The following is a 19211-nucleotide window of genomic DNA, read 5'->3' as shown; positions in this document are numbered from 1 at the left end:
TCCCCTGTCTGTTAGGATGTTACCTGAACTGCCCCTACCTCTCCTTCTTAGCATATACTGAGCTACCCTTCACCCAATGCTGCCCTATAAGGAAAAGGAACCAAGTATCTCCTTGGGGAGAATGTACTGTTCAGGAGCAAAGAAAATGGGAGCAGAGACAGCTGTGTCTATTCTCTGGATAGTTGGAGAAGGGGGAATTCCTTAGGGAGGGGAAGGGGGAGGTGCCTTGGCTCCTAAGAAGGTTGGGACTCCAAGAGACTAGCTTAGATACATGGTCTCCCCTACCGTGATTTATTTTTCGTTGAGGGGTTGGGAGTGGCGCCATAACCTGAAAAAGAAACTGAGGAAGGGGACCTAGGAGTTAGTAGGAGGGTATCTGGGATACATAAATTGAGTTCTCTGCCAGTTTAGGGTATTTGCTATGCAAATCATGGAAACCTGACAGCTAAGAGAGAAGGGATTGGCCGGAGTGCACTGGAGGGGGTGGCTCCTCTTTCTCCATAGGTTGAAGTAGGGGGCCAGAGAGGTTTATTAAGATGCTCTGCAGAAGCGTATGCTCTCCAGGGTCTGGTCCATCTCACCATGTCACAGACCTTCAAACTAGCGACAAAGGTGTCGCAGCTTATGCGCTCGATTCCAAAACTGGGTGTGAAGCTGGGCCTGAAGGGCCAGGAAAGAAGCCCCTCGGGAATGACAGATCTTCCTGGCCCATCTACCCTCAGCTTCCTAGCAGAACTTTTCTGCAGAGGGGGGCTGTCGCGTCTACACGAGCTGCAGGTATGGGGTACCCCTGCCTCTGCCCGGGCAGGTGCAGGGTGGTTGAAAGAAAGGGTACTTGGGCTTCCCTTGAGGATGCAGACGGATGGGGAAAGATTTCTTTGACGTTAGCAAAAAGCGCACGTTGACTTAGAACTTTGGGGGGCTGATGGAAATACCAAAACTAACTAGATGAAGGTTTGAATCAGCGAAGTTAACATAGTACCGACTGGATTTCCAAAAGCAGCACCCAACTTTGGGGGGATGGTGCGCGCGCTCATACGCGTGTACATATACACATACACACACATACATCACATACTGACCAGTAACGAGATGCAGGTTCCCAGGTCTGCAAAATGGTACGACGCCTCTTGAACTGGAGTGCATTTAAGAACATTTGTGGTGTCTGGCACTAAGTTTAGTCTTCGAGGAGACTCCAGCCGCATTGTAAATATCCTGAAGGTGTCCAGCCCCAGCGGCCACAGGAGTGGACCTTCAAAACTAGATTAAAATTATCTAACTAATCTTTGTGATTGATGGGAAGTTAACGCCCTCGCCCTCCCCGCCGCCCCCCCCCCCCCCGCCCCCTCGCTCTTGCATTTCCAGGAGCTGGGAAATGGGACAGGAGTTTGTAGCTCTTGAGAAAAGTTCGGTGGCTGATGGGGAAGGGGATGTAGGGTCTCAGGTGATATAGACTCCCTCAACTCTACTGTGGCAACTGAGGTTTCAAAGCGGGGGGAAAGTGGGATCTCAAGGTTCTCTCACCTTGCGCCAGGTGCAAGATTCTGCCCGCTTCGGCCCTATGTGGTTTGCCAGCTTCGGGCCAGTGCAGACTGTATACTTGGCATCTCCTGCCCTGATCGAGCAGCTGCTCCGACAGGAGGGTCCCCACCCCGAGCGCTGCAGCTTCTCTCCTTGGGTGGAGCACCGGCGACGCTGCCACCGGGCCTGTGGACTACTAACAGCGTAAGTTTCCCCCTCAAACCCTTCACGCTCTGGGGCACCCTTATCCAGAGCTTCTCTCTACTTCACCTTTACCTAACTAGCCTCACTTCAAATCTCCCTACTTCCAACGGATTTCCAAGTGTCCCAATCCTGCAATCTTTCCCCATGGCTAGCTTATCCTGTTTTCCATACTTGCATATTTCTGCCTTCTCTTTATCCCTCCTCCACCCCTCACCACCCAACTGAACCCCAGTTTAACCTTCTAACTCCCCGGCCCCAGTTCCCCTTGGACCTTGCATTTTATGTTAGTTCACTGCAGTAGGCTGAGGCGCTGGAAGGGGGGATGCGCTCTCTTTCCCAGTGCCTGGTTCTGCCTTAAGGGGTTTGCGAGAGGAATGGAGAGGAGGGACTGGATCGATTGGAGACGCTCTGACTCAGGGCACTCGGGAAATGGGGTCGCTGGGAGGCAGGAAATGAGTAACTAGGGACTAGACGGGGAAGAAGGGAAAGAGCCAGTGTGAGAATGTCGCTGCGCCTTGAGAGCGCAAAGGAATGAAGGATACCTCTCCCCACCAGACTGTGTAATACTCTAGTTCCTTCTCTGTTGTTGGGTAACTCATGCCCCAGTCAGTGTACGCCTTCACCTTTCCTTAATACCACCCTTTCCGAACCCCCTCAGGGAAGGAGAAGAATGGCAGAGGCTCCGTAGCCTTCTGGCCCCGCTTCTGCTCCGGCCCCGAGCCTCCGCTGACTACTCGGAGGCTCTGGACAGTGTAGTATGCGACCTGGTGCGCAGGTTACGGAGAGAGAAGGGCAGTCTAGGAGGATCATCCGACCTCGTTCGAGATGTTGCTGGAGAATTCTACAAGTTCGGCCTGGAAGGTACCTAGGGTTTGGAAATCGAATGTCTACTCTGGTGTTTAGTGATTAATCTTGGGTGGAATGAAGGAGGGACCATCTTCTGGGCAGAGGAGACCTTCTCTCACCCTCTCCAGGCTGCGGAGGCAGCAGAGGTGGGTGCGCCTGGTGGAGGGCAGAGTTTATGGAGTCTCCCAGGGTTTGTGGAACATCTTCCCACAGGTATTGGGGCCGTACTCTTGGGCTCCCGGCTAGGATGTCTGGAGCCTGAAGTACCCCCAGAAACAGAGAGCTTCATTCGTGCAGTGGGCTCCGTGTTTGTGTCCACACTGCTGACCATGGCAATGCCAAACTGGCTGAACCGGTTCTTGCCTGGTCCCTGGAATCGTCTGTGTCGAGATTGGGACCAGATGTTTGCCTTCGGTGAGGTGCCAAGATGATATTCACAGCCAGGGTGGTAGGAACTGAGGAAAGGGCCACAAGGAGACTCTAGGGGGCCATCACTTTCTTTTCCATCCAGCCCAGAAGCACATGGAGCAGAGAGAGACTGAGGCAGTTTCGAGGCCCATAGGGAAGTCTAAAAATGCCAGTGTATCTGGACCCCACTTGACTGGCTTCCTGTTCCAGAAAGAGCTACCACATGCATCCATCCTGGGCAGCATCACTGAGTTACTGCTGGCTGGAGTAGACACAGTAAGATCACTCCTCGGACACTTTCTGACACCTACTAGCTGCAAGGGCACACCTTTTCTCATCGATAAAATTAGGATGACAGGATTAAATATTTAGAGCTAGAAAGGACCTCAGAGGTCATTTAGTCCGAACTCTTAATCTTACAGATAAGGAAGTTGAGGCCTGGATAAATAATTTGCCCAAGGTCACATAGGTAGTAAGTGGCAGCACTGGGCTTTGAACCCATGTTCTGTGACCTCATATCTAGTTCTCTTTCTGCTAAGAGTAGCTGTAGTACCTACTTCACAGTTATGTGAGGCTCAAATTATTTATGTAGCAGTACTGGGTAAAATTTAAAATGTTATATATCAGTCACTGTTTTGTTGCTGGAGCCCTTATATGCCCTTTACAGAGCAAGAATATCCCCAATGTCTCCCTTCCTTCATAGATGGTTTAGCGTTGGTCATTGAATTCTAGCCACCTCCAGATCCTGCTGCTGCTAGTTTAGGGTTCCCAAATTACTGACTGACCCAAACCCTGACCTTGGATAGCTGATGACTGAATTCTGGCCTCTAAGACTCCAACACCTTTTGTTCATGTCACTCCCAGGTCTCCAACACACTTTCCTGGACTCTATATGAACTTGCACATCACCCAGAAGTTCAGACTGCACTCCATGCTGAGATCATAGGTGCCATGGCTCCTGGGCCTTCCACTCACACCCCTGCCACTGCCTTGGCCCGGCTTCCCCTGCTGAGAGCTGTGGTGAAGGAGGTACTCAGGTGAGAGAGGGTGAAGCCCTGGGAGAGGCACTGAAGTGAAGAACCTGAGTGGGAACCCTTAAAAAAATATGGGGAAATGGAAGGGCAGTAGGAAGATAGCAATCATCCTCTTAATAGAAGTGACAGAGTGGTGGGCAAGAAATATAGCCAGAGGCACTTTGCTTGGGAGACCAAAGAGTCCTCCAAGCATATATAGGGCAAGAAAGGAAGGGGAGATAGAAAAGGAGGGGGGCTGCCAGCCCTCAACCTCACTTTGTTGTCTTCTCAACTCTATGCATCCAAGGCTATACCCTGTAGTACCTGGAAATTCCCGTGTACCAGACAAAGATATCCATGTAGGTGGTTACGTCATCCCCAAAAATGTGAGTAGCACCAGTGAGATCCTCTTGAGTCTATTCTCCATCACACCTCCCCCCTTCCCACTGCCCTAGCTGGGCCCAACATCTGTCATATCATTATTCAGGTCCCTGTTCCCCATTCTAAACTCTGTAGAGTCCTCCCCAAAATAACAGTGCCTTCCATTGAATAGGTACTGATTAAACATTTGTTGAGTTGATTTGGAGGTCAGAGGAGGGTCAAAATATTTCCAAGGGGATCCCTAGAGGATGCTTTCTGTAGTGTCAGTCAAAACTCTCCTGAACCTTTCATTCTCAACCACTGACAATATCTGGTCCAACCTTCTTATCTCTGTCCCTGCTAGCTAGTCCCTCCATTGACTGGTTTTTCTTCTCTTCTCACCAGACCCTGGTCACTCTGTGTCACTATGCCACATCTAGAGATCCTGGCCAGTTCCCAGAACCAAATACTTTCCACCCAGAAAGATGGCTGGGGGGACAATCAGCTCCTCATCCTTTTGCTTCCCTCCCCTTTGGCTTTGGCAAACGCAGCTGTGTAGGAAAGCGCCTAGCAGAGCTTGAGCTAAATCTGGCTCTGGCCCAGGTGAGTGTTCTTGAGAAAGATCCCACCCTACTAGACTAGCTTTCTGTGTGCCTCGTTCCCACCTCAGCTCAAGCCTTAAGAGGGCCAGATAATCCACTCCAGTCCTTTTAGACTCCATTCCTTGGAATGTGAAGATCACTCCATAAAAGATTTCTCCACCTTCAGCAAAATAATTAACAAAATAATCCTATCTGACTATTCCCTAGAAAAAACTGTTGTTATTAATCCCCTCAATATCATCTCTTCTTTGATACTGATTACCAAAATTTGTCACCTCAATCCCATGTTGCCCTTGATGTTCTGTCTCCTAATGGTGACTGTGCCCACAAGTACTGACCACCACCTACAGTGACTGCTTCTTCCCTCCCATTCTAGATCCTGATCCACTTTGAAGTTAGGCCAGAACCAGGTGCTGGGATCGTCAGGCCAATGACTAGGACAGTCCTGGTGCCTGAGAGAAGCATCAACCTGAACTTTGTTGACCGATAATGATGTGATTTATCTCAATTTTCCTTCTCCCCCATTCCTTGATAGAAGAGGGTAAACAAACATATGTCCTTAAAGTACCTGGAAAACCTTTCTTCCATCCTCTTTATGGGAAGGACAAGGTCCTTTTGAACTGGAGAATGACCAAATTAAAGACCTGAACAAAGGACAGGAAAGTTCATCTGTTGAGCATGCACTATGCATTTGGTCCAGACCAATGGGAAGGGTGGAATAGTGGAACTTGTAAATTTCAACCTTAAGCCACATGGAAGAAGGGTCTAAGGAGCTGTATGACTCCATCCCTTTCTATCCATCCTCTCTGAAGCCTTCTGAGCACTGGTCACATAGGCACTTGTCCTTGGCCAGTTAAGCCTGGAACCTTATTTCTATCTTATATGAATGCCAACCCAACTCCTGCCCATGCTCCCCATGTACAGCCTTTTTTGTATTATGATTCTTCATACTTTTGTAATTAAAAAACCACTAACATCCTCCCTCTATCCTTTCTAAGTTTCTCCACCTTGCTCCCCTCTCTTCCAGCTTCAGGGGTGGTAATTCTGGATCTTCCATCTGCATTGGTTTCCCTGGCACTGGAAGTGACCTGATGAACATGGGGTGGTCTGAGTACCTGGAAGAGCTTGTTGCATCACTGACCCAGGCATGTTACTGTCTGCCATACATGGGGAGCAGCCAAGCCTGGCTTCCTACAAAAAAATAAAATAAAGTAACAGGAGGGCCTGGAGAATCAGGCTTGTCTAACCAATGGGTTAGACAAATCAAAGAGGAGCAGAGTTGCAGGTCTGAATAAAAGTGTTAGGACACCACAGCAATGAGTAGAGGGTGTTCGGTGGGTTCCAAAGTGCAGACCTTTGGAAATAGATGGTTAAGGCCTAAAGGACTTTACAGAGTAATTCTTCAATTCTCTGAGATGATTATTTTGAGACAATCTCCTTCATAGAGCTGACAGAGATCAAAGTATAGATGTAAATTGAGAATGATGGAAGAAATTTCAGGAAAAAAAAGACAGATACATTGATATTTTTTGCACAGAGATGATGTATACTGAGTATGGGGCCAAGCAGAAACCCTCAGGCACTGATACAGGAGGGGTAAAGGCTGATTAGGCAGAGGGAATCTTTAATTCTTTGACTCAGCATGCCCCCCAACCCTTCAGATTCTGGGCAGTTTTCCCCCTTGTGACTCAGATATGGATTAACTCATCTTTCTTCTGCAATAAATCTGTCAGAACCTGGGTTCCACCCTGCCCCCTGAAGTAGCTCAGGTAACCAACCCAGTCAGGACTTGCCCCCTTTCTTACCATCACCACCAAATTATCAGAGTGGATCAAGTTTCATTTCATACTTCCTCCTCTCCCTTTCCCCTACTAGCCATAGCTCAGTGAGACACAGGGGGATCTCTCTCATCCCAGGCTTTCTGAGAGAATATCCATACAAAGTCTATAAAAATCTAGGACTTACAAGCTCTTTGTATCATTGTGCAGGAACTAAGATGTGTGTATATTAAATACCACTGTTCTCCTCCACCCTCCCCATTACTACTCTTTCTAGATTCAAAAGCCTGTGTATGTCAGGACCTTGACCAGATCACAGACCACTTGTGACTCTAGGTTGTTTCGATTTTCCACCTCCTCCCCAGGTTCAAGTTAACCAAGTCTAGGTCTGAAGAGATGAGTATTTATCCTTAACCCACCTGCCCATCAACCTGCTGCATTCAATGACCCTTCCTAGAGGAGCAATAATTTCATAATTTCAAAAATATCCTAGTCTAGACCCTCTAAGTTGGAAAAGGCAACTGTTCTGCCCTTCCCTCCCCTCCTTGCCCTGGTTATCCTCAGCTACTTTACTGAAGCCTTCTCTCAGAAAAAGGAGGAAGGGGAAAGGCACTGACGCACTTGGCCCAGACTCAGGCCCTGAAGGGCATTATGTAAGTACTTGTATGTGTTTGAGTCTCAATGTGGGGCCATTACTCACTGGGAGAGGGCCTGGAGGTGGAAAAGATTTGGCAAATACATCCCTAAACCTGTTTTTGTCTGAGCATGTCAGCAAATGTGTATATGCTAGTGGTCACTTTCTGGAAAAAGAGCTGCCTTGTGGATGGTAAAGTAACATGTGAGGGACTGCAAGTGCCCCCTCTCCAGGAGGCAGAATTGTCCATTAGGAGTCGAGTTCTACCTTAGCCTCCTACTCACTCTGGCCTTACTTCAGGGATGGGGCAAAGGAGGTAAGGGCATAAGGTAGGATAGAATGAGATAATGACTGGGAAAATAAGTTGTGTGGGCAGGAGGGAAGTATGTCTGCATCACTAGGTGACCTACAATAAAAGGAAAACATTTTCCTTTTACTCAGCTCCCTATCCCACTATCTCACTCCCACTCTCTAGCTAGTCTATAGGACAGCACCATGGACAGCACCTAGATTGGAGCTGGGAGAGGAAGGGGATCTTTCAAGCTGAGGTCTCAGCTGACCACAGAAAGGTGAGGGGAAGTCACTGTAGTCAAGGCAGAAGCACTTCCCCAAAACAGCTCCTTGGAGGATGCTCAGACCTTCCCTACAGGAAAGACTAATGATAATAGGAAATAAATGATTTCAACCCTTTAAACTCTACTCCCAAGTCCATTATGTAACCTGAATATTCTCATTGCTGATGAATAATTCACTTAGCATAACAGCATAAACCAGAGGGCATATAGTTCCAGGGCCTCCTGAGTAAGGAGTGACCAGGCCTGGTGTTGACCCATATTCAGGACCAGTCCATAGCTGCTACTTGATACCACTCCAGCACTGCCTGCAAACAATATCCTCTCATAAATGGTCAATAATTCATATCAAGACCCTGGGGGAGAGGGGGGGATCCCCCCCCAATTTGTTAAAATTTATAGGAAAAGAATGAGGTAAAATCCTAATCCTACTAGTTAACACAAACTGCCTCAGTAAGTCCAGGTCTGAACTGAACCATGTAATTTTTGGAAAGGCAACATAAATCAGAAAAAGCTGAGGGCCCAGAGCCTATATTCATGGAGGCCAGTATTGGTCCAAGTGAATAAGCATCCACTTTATACCACTAATCATTGAAAATACAGCCTGAAAGGGTAACCCAAAATACAATATAATTCCTGTCCTCACCCAGCTCTCAGATGGAAGAAACGATAGGATATCTAATCAAACTTATTCCTAACCTTCATTCCCACCTTATTGTTATGGGTTCTTACACTTAGAAAATTACAATTTCCCACATTTATATCATATTTTTCTAAAGCATGTCCATGTCTATCATGTCCCATTATGAAAAACTCCAAGGTACTGTCCAAATGCCAAATTATTTTGATATTCAGTGATTTTGTGTATGGGATGCAACCAGAAATAAATGCTCAGGTTCTGGAAAACATTTGGTCACTTAGAAATTTTCTTTGCAATGGGAATTTACCTACATCTCATTTTCCTCACACCAATCCTGTGAGGTAGATAGGGAAACTGAGGCACAGAGGAGTAGAACATAGGCCTTCTAATTTCTGGGCATAGGATTTTTCCCTCCACCAGACCATTCTGAGCCTTGTCAACTATACAATTAAAGTGAATTATTCACCAGCAAGTGTTTGCTAAACCACTTGGAATAAATCATTATGGGTTGATAGGGAGAAAAAGAAGCTAACTTACTAAGTGCTTTGGGACTTGCAACCTGTGTAGACAAAACCTCCCCCCAAAACTTCAAATCTTCCCACAGTCCTTGAACAAGAAATGAGCCTCCATTTGCATATAAATGACTCTTTATGCCCTCCCCTCAAACAAGAGGGGGTAGGCAGGGATAGACCCCCCTGCCCTCATGCAGGGAGCAGGAGGTGGATATACACTAGTCTTATTGCCAGATGCCCTGTGGCCATAGAGTAGGAGGGGTGGGTGAGTTGGTAGCCCCTTCCTCCTGGCACTGGCCCCCCTTCACCAAATCATCCCTGTGGAGTTGGGGGACCAGAGGCCGTGTGAGCTGAGGTAAAGATGATTCTCTCCACTCTCTCCAGGGGAAAAGATGTTCTCCCCACTTCCTGGGAGGATAAGCGGCCATCAATGAGGATTGAAATTTCTTCCAGGTGGAATCTTTGCCCCAGGGAAAGATGAGTGATCAGTGGGGGCCAGATATTATCTCCATTGGTCATGTCAACATCAGAGATCCCTAGATGTGTGGGGTTAGTCAGGTGTGGGAGCAACACCTTGTCTTGGTGGAATCTCCACTGGTTCAGGGAAGATGCTCAGCAGGGGCTGGACCACATCTCCAGCCAGTGCACTGACTTTAGGGTCCTCCTTTCCTGAGAGTTTAGCTCAGACAGTAGTGACCCTCATGACAACCTCTCGGCCAGATCGGGAGCTGGAACGGGCATCTGGTGGCCGGAGCTGTCCAAGCAGGTGCAGAATTGTGTAGCCACAGTGCTGGGGCAAGAGCGTCCGGACACGCTGAGCAGCTGGAGGGCGGCCAGTGGCCCCAGGTGGGGAACCTGTCCGTGAGGTCCTGGGGCCTGGCTTCCCTGCCATCCCCCCTCCTGCATCCCCTCCTAAGTCCTTGGTCTTGTCATAGTTCAGGACCTTCCACTGTTGGTTCACTGCCTGCCAGCGTTTGAAGATGCGGTAGACAGAAGAGCCCTCATGGACAATGAGACCTGGTTGAAAAGGGGGTCAGAGGTTGGGTCAACTTTTCATTGAACTCAGAGCCAGGGGGAAATCCAAACATGATTTTTTTCTCCAGACTGAAATAGTAAGACTTAACAGAGGCACTAGGGTAGAGCAAAAAACAAAAACAAGTCTTGGGGAAATCAAGGGGGCCTCTAATTGATCTTAGACCAGTTAAAGGAGTATTATGATCTGGGTTCAAATCTTGACTGCAGCTAATAAGTGTAACAACAACAATAAATAATGATAATATGTATATGTGTATAGCACTTTGATATTTGCAAAGTACGCTACAAATATTATCTTACTGTATTCTCGTAATACCCCTGGGTGGTAGGTGCTGTTATTATCCCTATTTTACAGATGAGGAAACTGAGGCAGGAGAGGTTAGGATTAAACAAGTCTTTTTGGCAAGTCTTTTAGTGTCTCCGAGTCTGAGTTTCCTCATCAGTAAAATGGGGAGGGGGGGAGGTTGTATTAGGTAATCTATAAGGTCCCTTCCAGCTCCTGCTCTGGGATCCTATGATTTTTCTTTCAAATTGTCCTTGAGCTGGGGGAGAGGGGATAATTCATTCTATATCAACTTATTATAACTAAGCACCTACAGGTATTAAGCACCTATGTGTGCAGAGTATACATAGTTTATGTGTAAAACATAGGTAGTTTGGATAAAACATAGTTCCTAAAATTGCTCCTCCCCTATGTATGAATTTAAAGGATTAAGGATTTAGGTAGGTGGGACTGGGGGGTCTCTCACCAATGCAGACAACGTCCATAAAGCCGTACATGCCATAGCAAATCTGGAAGAGCAGGTCCTGCCGCTGCCACTTGGCTGATGGGCTGAGTGAAGACCAGATGAGCCAAGAGATGCTGGCGACAAGGAAAAGGGAGCCCAGGACGATGGCTGCAATCTGGACCTTCTCAATGACTGTCAGGGAGATGGCCTGCCACTAGAAAAGAAGGTGTTCTCAGAGGGACACATGGGGACACAAGGTCTTGCTGGCTAAGGGAAGCAGGGTCATGATAACTGGAGGCAACCATGATAGGCAGGGCCTCAATGACCAAGAAAGAATCAGGATGATGGAGGTACCTGTTATGGGGAAAATGTAGCCAGGACTGGTTTTGGTATGGTTGGGGGGAGGTGGCCGTTCCCAGAGCCCCTACCTCTACCATTAGTCTAAAGCTCTTCCCCCTGTACCTCTCACCTGCAGTGGATTCTTGGTGCTTATTGCCAGGACCTGGTACTTGAAATAGCAGAGTTCACAGCTCCAGGATCCCCGCTCACTGATCCATCGGATGAGGCAAGGCTGGTGGGTGCACCGAACAGAACCATCACACCGACATGGGCTCAAGAGCTCCCCCTGAAGGTAGGGAGAGGAGGCAGGACCCAATCACCCATCACCTCAACTAGCTACAAGAGATCCGTTTTCATCGCCCCCCTCCTCACATGAGAGAAACTCTCAATATTAGAGAACCATATCAAAGGTCCAAATTCAAGACCCTCAATGGGAACTACTCGTTCAGGACTGACAGAAGGGCACATACTAGAGTGGGAAGGAAAGTCCTTAGATTGGAAAAGTCATAAATCAGAGAAACTAAGCAGAGAGGAGACCTAGAACATCTCTCTCCTCGAAACCTTAGAGAATATAGTTTGTACAAACTAAGGAGATTTACAGGGTCGGGGGGTAGAGCGGAGCTATATTGACTTTAAGTAAGCATCAATCACCAGTCCTCTACTTCCCACCAAAATAATCTTAAAACGCTTTACAGATCTTGCAATAATTCAGAAGATTCTATTATCGTATCTCCATGGGATCTCAAAAGAAACCCTTCATACCAGACTAGGTATGCCCTCGATCAAGGAAAGAAAATTCCCTCTGAGCACTTAGGGATAACAATCTTCCCCCAACTCTCCCTCCCCCCCCCCCCCCCACTTACAGGGAGTTCCCTCCAGAACAATTTAAACAAAGAATAATCTTTGTGTGAAGAGTGGAAGTTGCCGAATTTAAAGCAGACGAAGAATCTTCCCAAAGGTTAAAAATGCTGAGAATAAAGGGAGCCTCTAGATAAGAAGCTCCAACCCCTAAAACCAAGGCTTGCTTTTGAAAGACCAACCCTTTCCTCATTCTCCAAGAAGGATGGCCCCTCCCACAGCCTATAGAGATAGTAAAGTGTGGGAAGGTGGGGACAGGGACAGTCGGCAGCTTTGCCCTGACATCTCCCTCCCTCCCTCCCCAAGCCAGCTTCTCAGGCACACAATCTCTCACCCTTTTCTGGGCTAGCAGACCCCTCACTTCAACCCACACCTAGGCATCATTCCTGTCTACCCTTCTCCTAGGTACCCCCTACCAGTTTCTGGTCCTGGCATCCTCCAGTCATTCTCCCAGGCCCCGTTCCTGGGTCTCCCCTCTCTGGCCAGCCTTTCACATGCTCCAGGCTCCCAGATATTCTCCCCCATCTTCCTCAGTCTCTCCACCTAGGTCCACCCAGTGCTTCTTGTCCCGGTCCCTCCCCCTCCCCTTTTCTTCGCTGGTGCCCCCGTCTCAGTATCCCCAGGCCCGGGCCTGACCTGCTCAGGCCCCTGGAAGCAGATCCGGCACTGGGGGGTTCGGAGCCCGCTGTCCAGGCTGCTGCTCAGAGACAGGGAGTCCAGGCCGCCAGGGGCAGGAGGTGGAGGAGGAGGGGGCGGCGGCGGGGGTCCAGCCCGGGCTTCCTTGTCCCCCGCTCCCCGGGCCCGCGGCTCCGACCCGTAGTACTCCTCGTCGTCGCCGTCGCTGTCCCGGGCCGAGCAGCCGGCAAAGGGCCCCCAGCCGCAGCCGGCTCCCCCGCCCCCCCGGGGCTGAGGCTCGGGCTGGGGCCGCCCCCCGCCCGTCAGCACCAGCAGCTTCAGCTCGTTCAGGAACATACGGAGCCGGGACTTAAGCATCGTCCGGGCGCCGGGAGCCGCGGCGGGGAGGGGGGGCGCGGGGAGGGCGGCGTCGGGGGTCTAGCCGGGGGAGGGGCCGAGGCCGAGGAGGGGGCGTCGGGGCCTGCGAGCTCGGCTCAGAGCTGCCTCCTGCCCTGCCCCAGGGCTGGCGGCCCGGGGGCCATGGCCGGGGTCCTCTAGGGCGCGGCGCCCCGCGGGGCCGGGGCGGGAGCGGCCCGGGTCCCCAGGGTCACGGGCCCGGGTCCTCCTGCGGCGGGGCCGCCCCCCATCGCGGGCCGCCGGGCCCCGGCCCCGCTCGGGCTCTGGCTCCGGCTCGACCCGTCCGCTCGGCCGTGGCAAATGGCGGCTCCTTCCGGCGGCGGCGGCAGCGGCGGCGGCGGCAAAGACCCCCCCCACCCCCACCCCCCGGAGCGGCGGGCTGGCGGCGGGCGGGGAGACAGCCCGGGAGCCGGCGAGGGAAAGAGGGAGGGGCGGGGCGGGGAAGGGGAAGAAGGGAGGGAGGGGGCCGCGGCTGCGCATCCCCGCCCCGCCCCGCGCGAGCAGGTGGCCCCGGGGGCGGGGGCGAACGGACCCCGCGGACCTAGGGGCCGGGCGGGGGAGTGGCCGTGGTTGGGGGCTGGGGTAAGCAGTGAAGGAGGGTGAGACTGCGAGGCTGCTGGTGTGTGTGCGCGTGTGTGTGTGTGTGTGTGTGTGTGTGTGTGTGTGTGTGTGTGTGTGTGTGTGTGTGTGTGTGTGTGTGTGTGTGTGTGTGTGCAAAGGATGAAAGGGTTCGGAGAAGAGGAGTGCGTGCGCGGGGGCAGGGTGCAAGAATGTGTGTATATGTGCGTGTGTAAGGGAAGGATGGAGACAGGTAAGCGGGCTGGGAGGTGGAGTGAGGGGTAGAGCAGGCGTCCTTGTTTTCCATCTCACATAATCTGTGGCTATCTCCATCTACCACTCCCTCCGGCTAACTGCCCCTTCTCCTCTTTTAAAGGCCATTAATTTCCCTCTAAACCAGCCCAGGGCGCCCCCCACCCCCATCTCCTGTTCTTCTGTTAAGCATTTGCAAGTTCCTTCTCTTTTCCTTCCCTTCCCCAGTCTGGGAAAATGGAGTCTAGGGAGTTCTTTCGGTCAAACACACTGGGAAAAAAAAGTAATTAGTAAAAGAATAATTAACAGAAGGACTGAGGGGACAGACATAGATAGGGAGGGGCAGGCAGCAAAAATCAGAGCTTCCCAGATGGAGGGGAGAGGAAAGAGAGTGAGTTCAATAATATATTTCGGGTTTTTTTAATTCAATTTTATTTTATTTTCAGTTCCAAATTCTTTCCCTTTCTACTCTCCCTATTCCATCCATTGAGAAGAAAAATAAAACCTATCAATAATATATTTTGAATGGAAACAGACTCAAAGAGAAAGTGACTGAAATAAAGGAAAATTGGGGTGAACTGCGGTGGACCTATGTATCGGAAGATGTAATAAGAAGAATGTTGGGATAGAGAAAGTTTTTCAAGCCATTCATTCATTCATTCATTCATTCAACAAGCATTTAGTAAGCACCTATTAAGTGTTTGGCACTGTGTTAACTTTGTCTAGTGTTAATACCACAGGGCAGTTCGCGATCTGAGTAAGCATACACTCTAATGAGGGAGACAATGTAAATCAGTCTCGACAAGATAAATTAAGACAAAGCACTAGTCCTTTATGTCACCTTCCAGAAGGCTCACCAACCCCTCAGCCCTTGCAAGCTGACCAATGTGCAAATATTCCCTTCAATCTCCACCCCTATTTCCTCAGTATTTCCCACCCCAATGGTACCCACACTAGTATCTCTGCTACCCTCATTAATAGAATTGTGGAGCAGGAAGTAGCTCTGGGGGGAAGGGGAGAAGTGTATTTACACTCCTATTTTACTCCTGAACCTGATTTTCTTTAATGCTGAAGTCCATCTTCTTTCAAGTTTGAAACTGTTGCAAAGGGATTAATAGAATGATAGAGGAAAAGAGGCAATGAGGGCCTTAATTGAAACACTGAATATTACCCACACCAACTCTAAAATGGAACTAGAGCTAATACAGACAGAAAAGCTGAGTGGCAAACACATTTGTGAGTAGATGTGTCTTTCCCAAATCCCCCCATTCCCTTTAGATTAAAGGAGGGTAAGGGAGAGGACTGAAACCCACTTTGCTGCAGAATGATGGCTTAGAGTATGACAGGGTTCCAATGGCGTAGATTGGGTGGAGGGGAAGGCGAATCTCTGGCTCTGTAGTTAGAGGACTTTGGTTCAAATCTCCCTTCTGTCACTTACCCTGTGACTTTAGGCAAGTTATTTAACTGTTCTGAGTCTCAGTTTTCTCGCTTGTAAAATGAGGGGGTTGGATTAGATGACCTTCAAGGTCTCTTCCAGCTCTATAGCAATGGTATCCCTGTCTCACCCCCATTTTTAGTATTCAGCCTTATATTTTCTGGGTCCTGTGTATGTATAGAGCTGTTTTCCAGGCTTGGGCATATTTTTATAATAAAAATTGAATCTGAGATTTGGAAGGGACCTTAGAGGTACTTTACACCGCTCTCCCCATCATGTACAACAAATGTACAATATTTCTCACGGCTCTCGAAAACTTCCAGTGATGGGGAGCTCATTCCCTTTCCAGGTAGCTGTTCTCCAAGTTGTACAGCTCTTGTTAAAGTTCTCCATCTGCTCCTCTGTAACTTCCACCTACTGCTCCTTCTGCCTTCTGGGGCCAAGCTGAACAAGTCCAATCGCTCTCCCATTACAGGCACCAGTGCTTTTTGTTTTGGGGGGGTGGAGAGGGAAGGTGGGGAAGGAGGATGGGAAGCAGATTCTCAATGCGAAGAAATGTCATGAGAAAGCAAGAGAGACAAAGACATGGAGAGGTAACCAGGCAGAGACAATCTCTCCTCTAGCCTTCTACCCACAACTGGGATCTGGGTGGCCTCGGTTACCATGGCACCACCCTAGGGTTCCTTCCCCTCACAGGCCCCCCCATCTCCATAGGGACCGTGGAGGCCAGGTCACATGACCCCTCCGTAACCACACCTCTGCAATGTCAGTGGATCATGTGTGATAGCAACAGATCACATGGTCAGATTCCCTACTCCTGGCCGGCTGCTCCCCGCCTCCCCATAGCCCGGCTCTCCAGCCGCCCTAAGGCGCATGAATGGCCGGTCACGTGCTCCTTCACGTCCCGCGTGCGCCAGTCTCTCCCTCCTCCTCCTCCCCGTTTCCGCGCGCCGCCTCGGCAGCGCCGGTCACGTGGTGAGGGTGTGGGAGAGGGATCCACTCTAGCCCCCGGGAGTCTATGGTGAGGCCTGCCGCGTCCGGCCCCTCGGGACCGAGTTACCCTGCATGGCTCCGCCGGGGCCGGCTCCGACGCCCAGATAACGGTCCGACCCCGCCCCACGCGGCGCGGCCCCCAGCGCCGGAGGAGGTGAGTGCGTCCCGGGCTCCCGCGGGCTCGGCGAGGGGCCGGGCCTTTCACCGGGAGTGGATTTTGCCGCGGAATGGCCCGAGTCCCCGCCCCCTGCCCTCCCTCCGCTCCCCGCGTGCGGGACTGGGAGGCCGAGCGAGCCGGGCTGCGGGGCCGCTGGCGGGCGTGTAAGGGTGGGGAGGGGGCCCGACCGTGCGGTGTGGGCTGGGGGATCACGGACCGGTCTTGGCCCCGGCTTGACCGCGACTGGTAACGTCGGTGAGGGGGCGGCGAGGACGATCCCGTTTTCCCGGAGTGGTTGGTAGGGGTCATAGCGTAGAGAACCCCGGCCAGACCCGGGTCGTGGCCAGCGTGTAATTGTAGCCGCCTCCTCCTAGGCCCAGGATGGACATCCCTCGGTATGAACCAGTGGCCGAGATCGGTGTTGGTGCCTATGGGACGGTGTACAAGGCCCGTGACCCACACAGCGGCCACTTCGTGGCACTCAAGAGCGTGAAAGTCCCGACGGGAGGAGGAAGTGGAGGGGGCCTGCCTGTCAGCACTGTCCGGGAGGTGGCCCTCCTTAGGAGGCTGGAGGCCTTTGAGCATCCCAACGTGGTCCGGTGAGATGAGACTGGAGGGTTAAGGGTGTAGGAGGAGGAGGGCGGGGGTTGGGTGCTGTACAAACAAGATTGAGAAACAGAAATTGGTCCGGGAGCTCCACGGAGAGGACCTTTCTCCGGGAGAGAGCCTCCTGAGTAATCATCTACTCCGATCAGGCTGATGGATGTCTGTGCCACTGCCCGAACTGACCGAGAGACCAAGGTGACCCTAGTGTTTGAACACGTGGACCAAGACCTGAGGACGTATCTGGACAAGGCCCCTCCACCAGGGCTGCCCTTGGAGACCATTAAGGTGTGAGCCTAGGAGTGCTGGGGGTGGGGAGATAAATGGGAGGTAAAGGTGGCACTTCTGGAGAGGAGGTATAGGTAGCTCCCAGACTTCTTTACAGTGATCTTGTCACACTTTCTTCCAGGACCTAATGAGACAGTTCTTAAGAGGCCTAGACTTTCTTCATGCCAACTGTATTGTCCACCGTGACTTGAAGCCAGAAAACATACTTGTGACTAGTAGTGGAACAGTCAAGCTGGCTGACTTTGGCTTAGCCAGGATCTACAGCTGCCAGATGGCACTCACACCTGTGGTCAGTGGGAACTCCTAAGGAGTAGTAGTTTATTCTGGAGGTGGGCAAGAAAGGAGGTGGGAATGGCAAAGTGGGAGGAAAGAAAGACAACTTGGTACAAAAGAGAAGGAAAACTTGGTGGGACCTCTTTTAAGTTAAAGCTTCATCCCTACCCCTCTCCCATCCTCCCCTTAGAAGGTTCCTTTTTCTGTCTCTTCCAGGTAGTCACCCTCTGGTACAGGGCTCCTGAGGTTCTCCTGCAGTCAGCATATGCAACACCTGTGGACATGTGGAGTGTTGGCTGCATCTTCGCAGAGATGTTCCGTAGGAAGTGAGGAGCTCATGAGACTTCACTCGCTCCCCTTCTTTAGTCACCAGAAAGCCTCTGTTCTTTTCCCTGTAACACCCTTCCCGACACAAAATTGTTCTCCATCTTTGAAAGTGCTCTAATGACCCCTGACAATTGTTACTGTTCTTGGGACCTCAGTGATTCTCTCCCCCTCCCCACAACCACTCTGGACCTTGATTACTATTCTTTTATCCTTTTTCTGCCTTCAGGCCTCTCTTCTGTGGAAACTCTGAAGCTGACCAGTTAAGCAAAATCTTTGAGTAAGTGGATAGATAGCTGAAGCAGGGTTTATCACCCCATATCCTTCTCTGGAAGGCTTTTGATAGTCTTGTGGAATTGGGGAGAAGAGGTATTGAATCCAGGACAGCTCTCAATCACAAGTCTCCCTTATCCCTACAGCCTGATTGGGCTCCCAGCAGAAGATGATTGGCCTCCTGATGTTTCTCTGCCCCGTGGAGCCTTTACTCCTTGTAGTCCTCAGCCTTTACAGTCTGTTGTGCCTGAGCTGGAGGGGCCTGGAGCACAACTGCTACTGGTAAGGGGCAGTGGGGAGAGTAGATTGACAACCCTTCCTTCTTTCAGGGAATTCTGAAGGGGCAAAGCACAAATGCTAGGTCAATCTCAGATGGCAAAAGGGTTAGAAGTCATGAGAATCTGGAGAAAAGAGGTCAGAAGGGAAGGAATCCATCCTTAAGGGTGAGTCAGAGATGTCTTTGCTATTACTTTAAAACATTCTAACATTCTTTTTCAGGAAATGCTGACCTTTAGCCCCCACAAACGAATCTCTGCCTTTCGAGCTCTGCAGCACACTTATCTACAGACAGCTGGGGAAGGGAACCCAGAATGACCACTGGAGGGACTGCATCCAGGACCAATACAGAAGAAGAGCTTTCATTTCCCCTCCCCACGGACACTAGGATCACTCCTACCGCCACCATGATGTATGGCATCACAAGGCAGGAGGGAGAACATGATCCTCCATACACATACCTTTCCCAAATCCTTAACTATTTTACACAAAACCTTTTACTGCCTTAATGACATTCTCCTTCCACAGTGCCCTTTGTGAGACATCTCTCTATCCCACCCTAACCCCCCCTAGATTTGGGGTGTGGAGGGGGAAGGGGGATTTATACAGAAAAAAAACAAACACAAAGCTGGTCTGGTTTTCATGTTTCTGGCTCTGATTAACTGTGAATCTGCAATTTTGTGGGGGATGGGAATAG

At 50.5% G+C, this 19211-nt stretch overlaps 3 protein-coding genes across 5 annotated transcripts; 2 read left to right on the top strand and 1 right to left on the bottom strand.

Moving 5' to 3' along the window:
- The first annotated feature begins 227 nt into the window (after positions 1–227).
- Positions 228–5935, top strand: CYP27B1 (cytochrome P450 family 27 subfamily B member 1). 2 transcript variants are annotated; one of them, XM_072655217.1, is made up of 9 exons: positions 228–777; positions 1535–1725; positions 2384–2586; positions 2785–2985; positions 3083–3255; positions 3844–4016; positions 4300–4378; positions 4758–4955; positions 5331–5935. In XM_072655217.1, exons 1-9 carry the CDS (start codon positions 583–585, stop codon positions 5442–5444), a joined length of 1527 nt encoding a protein of 508 aa, XP_072511318.1. In that variant the 5' UTR covers positions 228–582; the 3' UTR covers positions 5445–5935. The 2 variants fall into 2 exon arrangements, with proteins under 2 accessions (XP_072511318.1, XP_072511319.1); XM_072655218.1 differs by lacking the exon at positions 4300–4378.
- A 3272-nt stretch (positions 5936–9207) lies between these two features.
- MARCHF9 (membrane associated ring-CH-type finger 9) lies at positions 9208–13225 on the bottom strand. The gene is made up of 4 exons (XM_072655220.1): positions 12687–13225; positions 11323–11478; positions 10875–11067; positions 9208–10107 (listed from the first exon to the last, which is right to left on the bottom strand). The coding sequence occupies exons 1-4, from the start codon at positions 13041–13043 to the stop codon at positions 9773–9775; spliced, it is 1041 nt and encodes a 346-aa protein (XP_072511321.1). The 5' UTR covers positions 13044–13225; the 3' UTR covers positions 9208–9772.
- Positions 13226–14312: 1087 nt separating this feature from the next.
- CDK4 (cyclin dependent kinase 4) lies at positions 14313–19157 on the top strand. Of its 2 annotated transcripts, none has more exons than XM_072655222.1 (8): positions 14313–16474; positions 16852–17076; positions 17233–17368; positions 17490–17657; positions 17858–17967; positions 18195–18245; positions 18385–18520; positions 18737–19157. In XM_072655222.1, exons 2-8 carry the CDS (start codon positions 16859–16861, stop codon positions 18830–18832), a joined length of 915 nt encoding a protein of 304 aa, XP_072511323.1. In that variant the 5' UTR covers positions 14313–16474; positions 16852–16858; the 3' UTR covers positions 18833–19157. The 2 variants fall into 2 exon arrangements, with proteins under 2 accessions (XP_072511323.1, XP_072511324.1); XM_072655223.1 differs by lacking the exon at positions 14313–16474 and adding an exon at positions 16482–16641.
- The last annotated feature ends 54 nt before the right edge of the window (positions 19158–19211 follow it).

Source organism: Notamacropus eugenii, chromosome 3 (assembly GCF_028372415.1).
Source record: "Notamacropus eugenii isolate mMacEug1 chromosome 3, mMacEug1.pri_v2, whole genome shotgun sequence".
Classification (NCBI taxonomy): Eukaryota; Metazoa; Chordata; class Mammalia; order Diprotodontia; family Macropodidae; genus Notamacropus; species Notamacropus eugenii.
This window is presented reverse-complemented; position numbering and strand designations above follow the sequence as displayed.

Coding starts and splice junctions, on each gene's coding strand:
- CYP27B1 (XM_072655217.1), top strand. CDS start 583: ATGTCACAGACCTTCAAACTAGCGACAAAGGTGTCGCAGCTTATGCGC. Junction 4,017..4,299: donor GTGGTGAAGGAGGTACTCAG/GTGAGAGAGGGT, acceptor TATGCATCCAAG/GCTATACCCTGTAGTACCTG. Junction 4,379..4,757: donor GTTACGTCATCCCCAAAAAT/GTGAGTAGCACC, acceptor TCTTCTCACCAG/ACCCTGGTCACTCTGTGTCA.
- MARCHF9 (XM_072655220.1), bottom strand. CDS start 13,043: ATGCTTAAGTCCCGGCTCCGTATGTTCCTGAACGAGCTGAAGCTGCTG. Junction 11,479..12,686: donor GCTTCCAGGGGCCTGAGCAG/GTCAGGCCCGGG, acceptor CCCTACCTTCAG/GGGGAGCTCTTGAGCCCATG. Junction 11,068..11,322: donor GCACCAAGAATCCACTGCAG/GTGAGAGGTACA, acceptor CTTCTTTTCTAG/TGGCAGGCCATCTCCCTGAC.
- CDK4 (XM_072655222.1), top strand. CDS start 16,859: ATGGACATCCCTCGGTATGAACCAGTGGCCGAGATCGGTGTTGGTGCC. Junction 17,369..17,489: donor TGCCCTTGGAGACCATTAAG/GTGTGAGCCTAG, acceptor ACTTTCTTCCAG/GACCTAATGAGACAGTTCTT. Junction 17,968..18,194: donor GCAGAGATGTTCCGTAGGAA/GTGAGGAGCTCA, acceptor TTCTGCCTTCAG/GCCTCTCTTCTGTGGAAACT.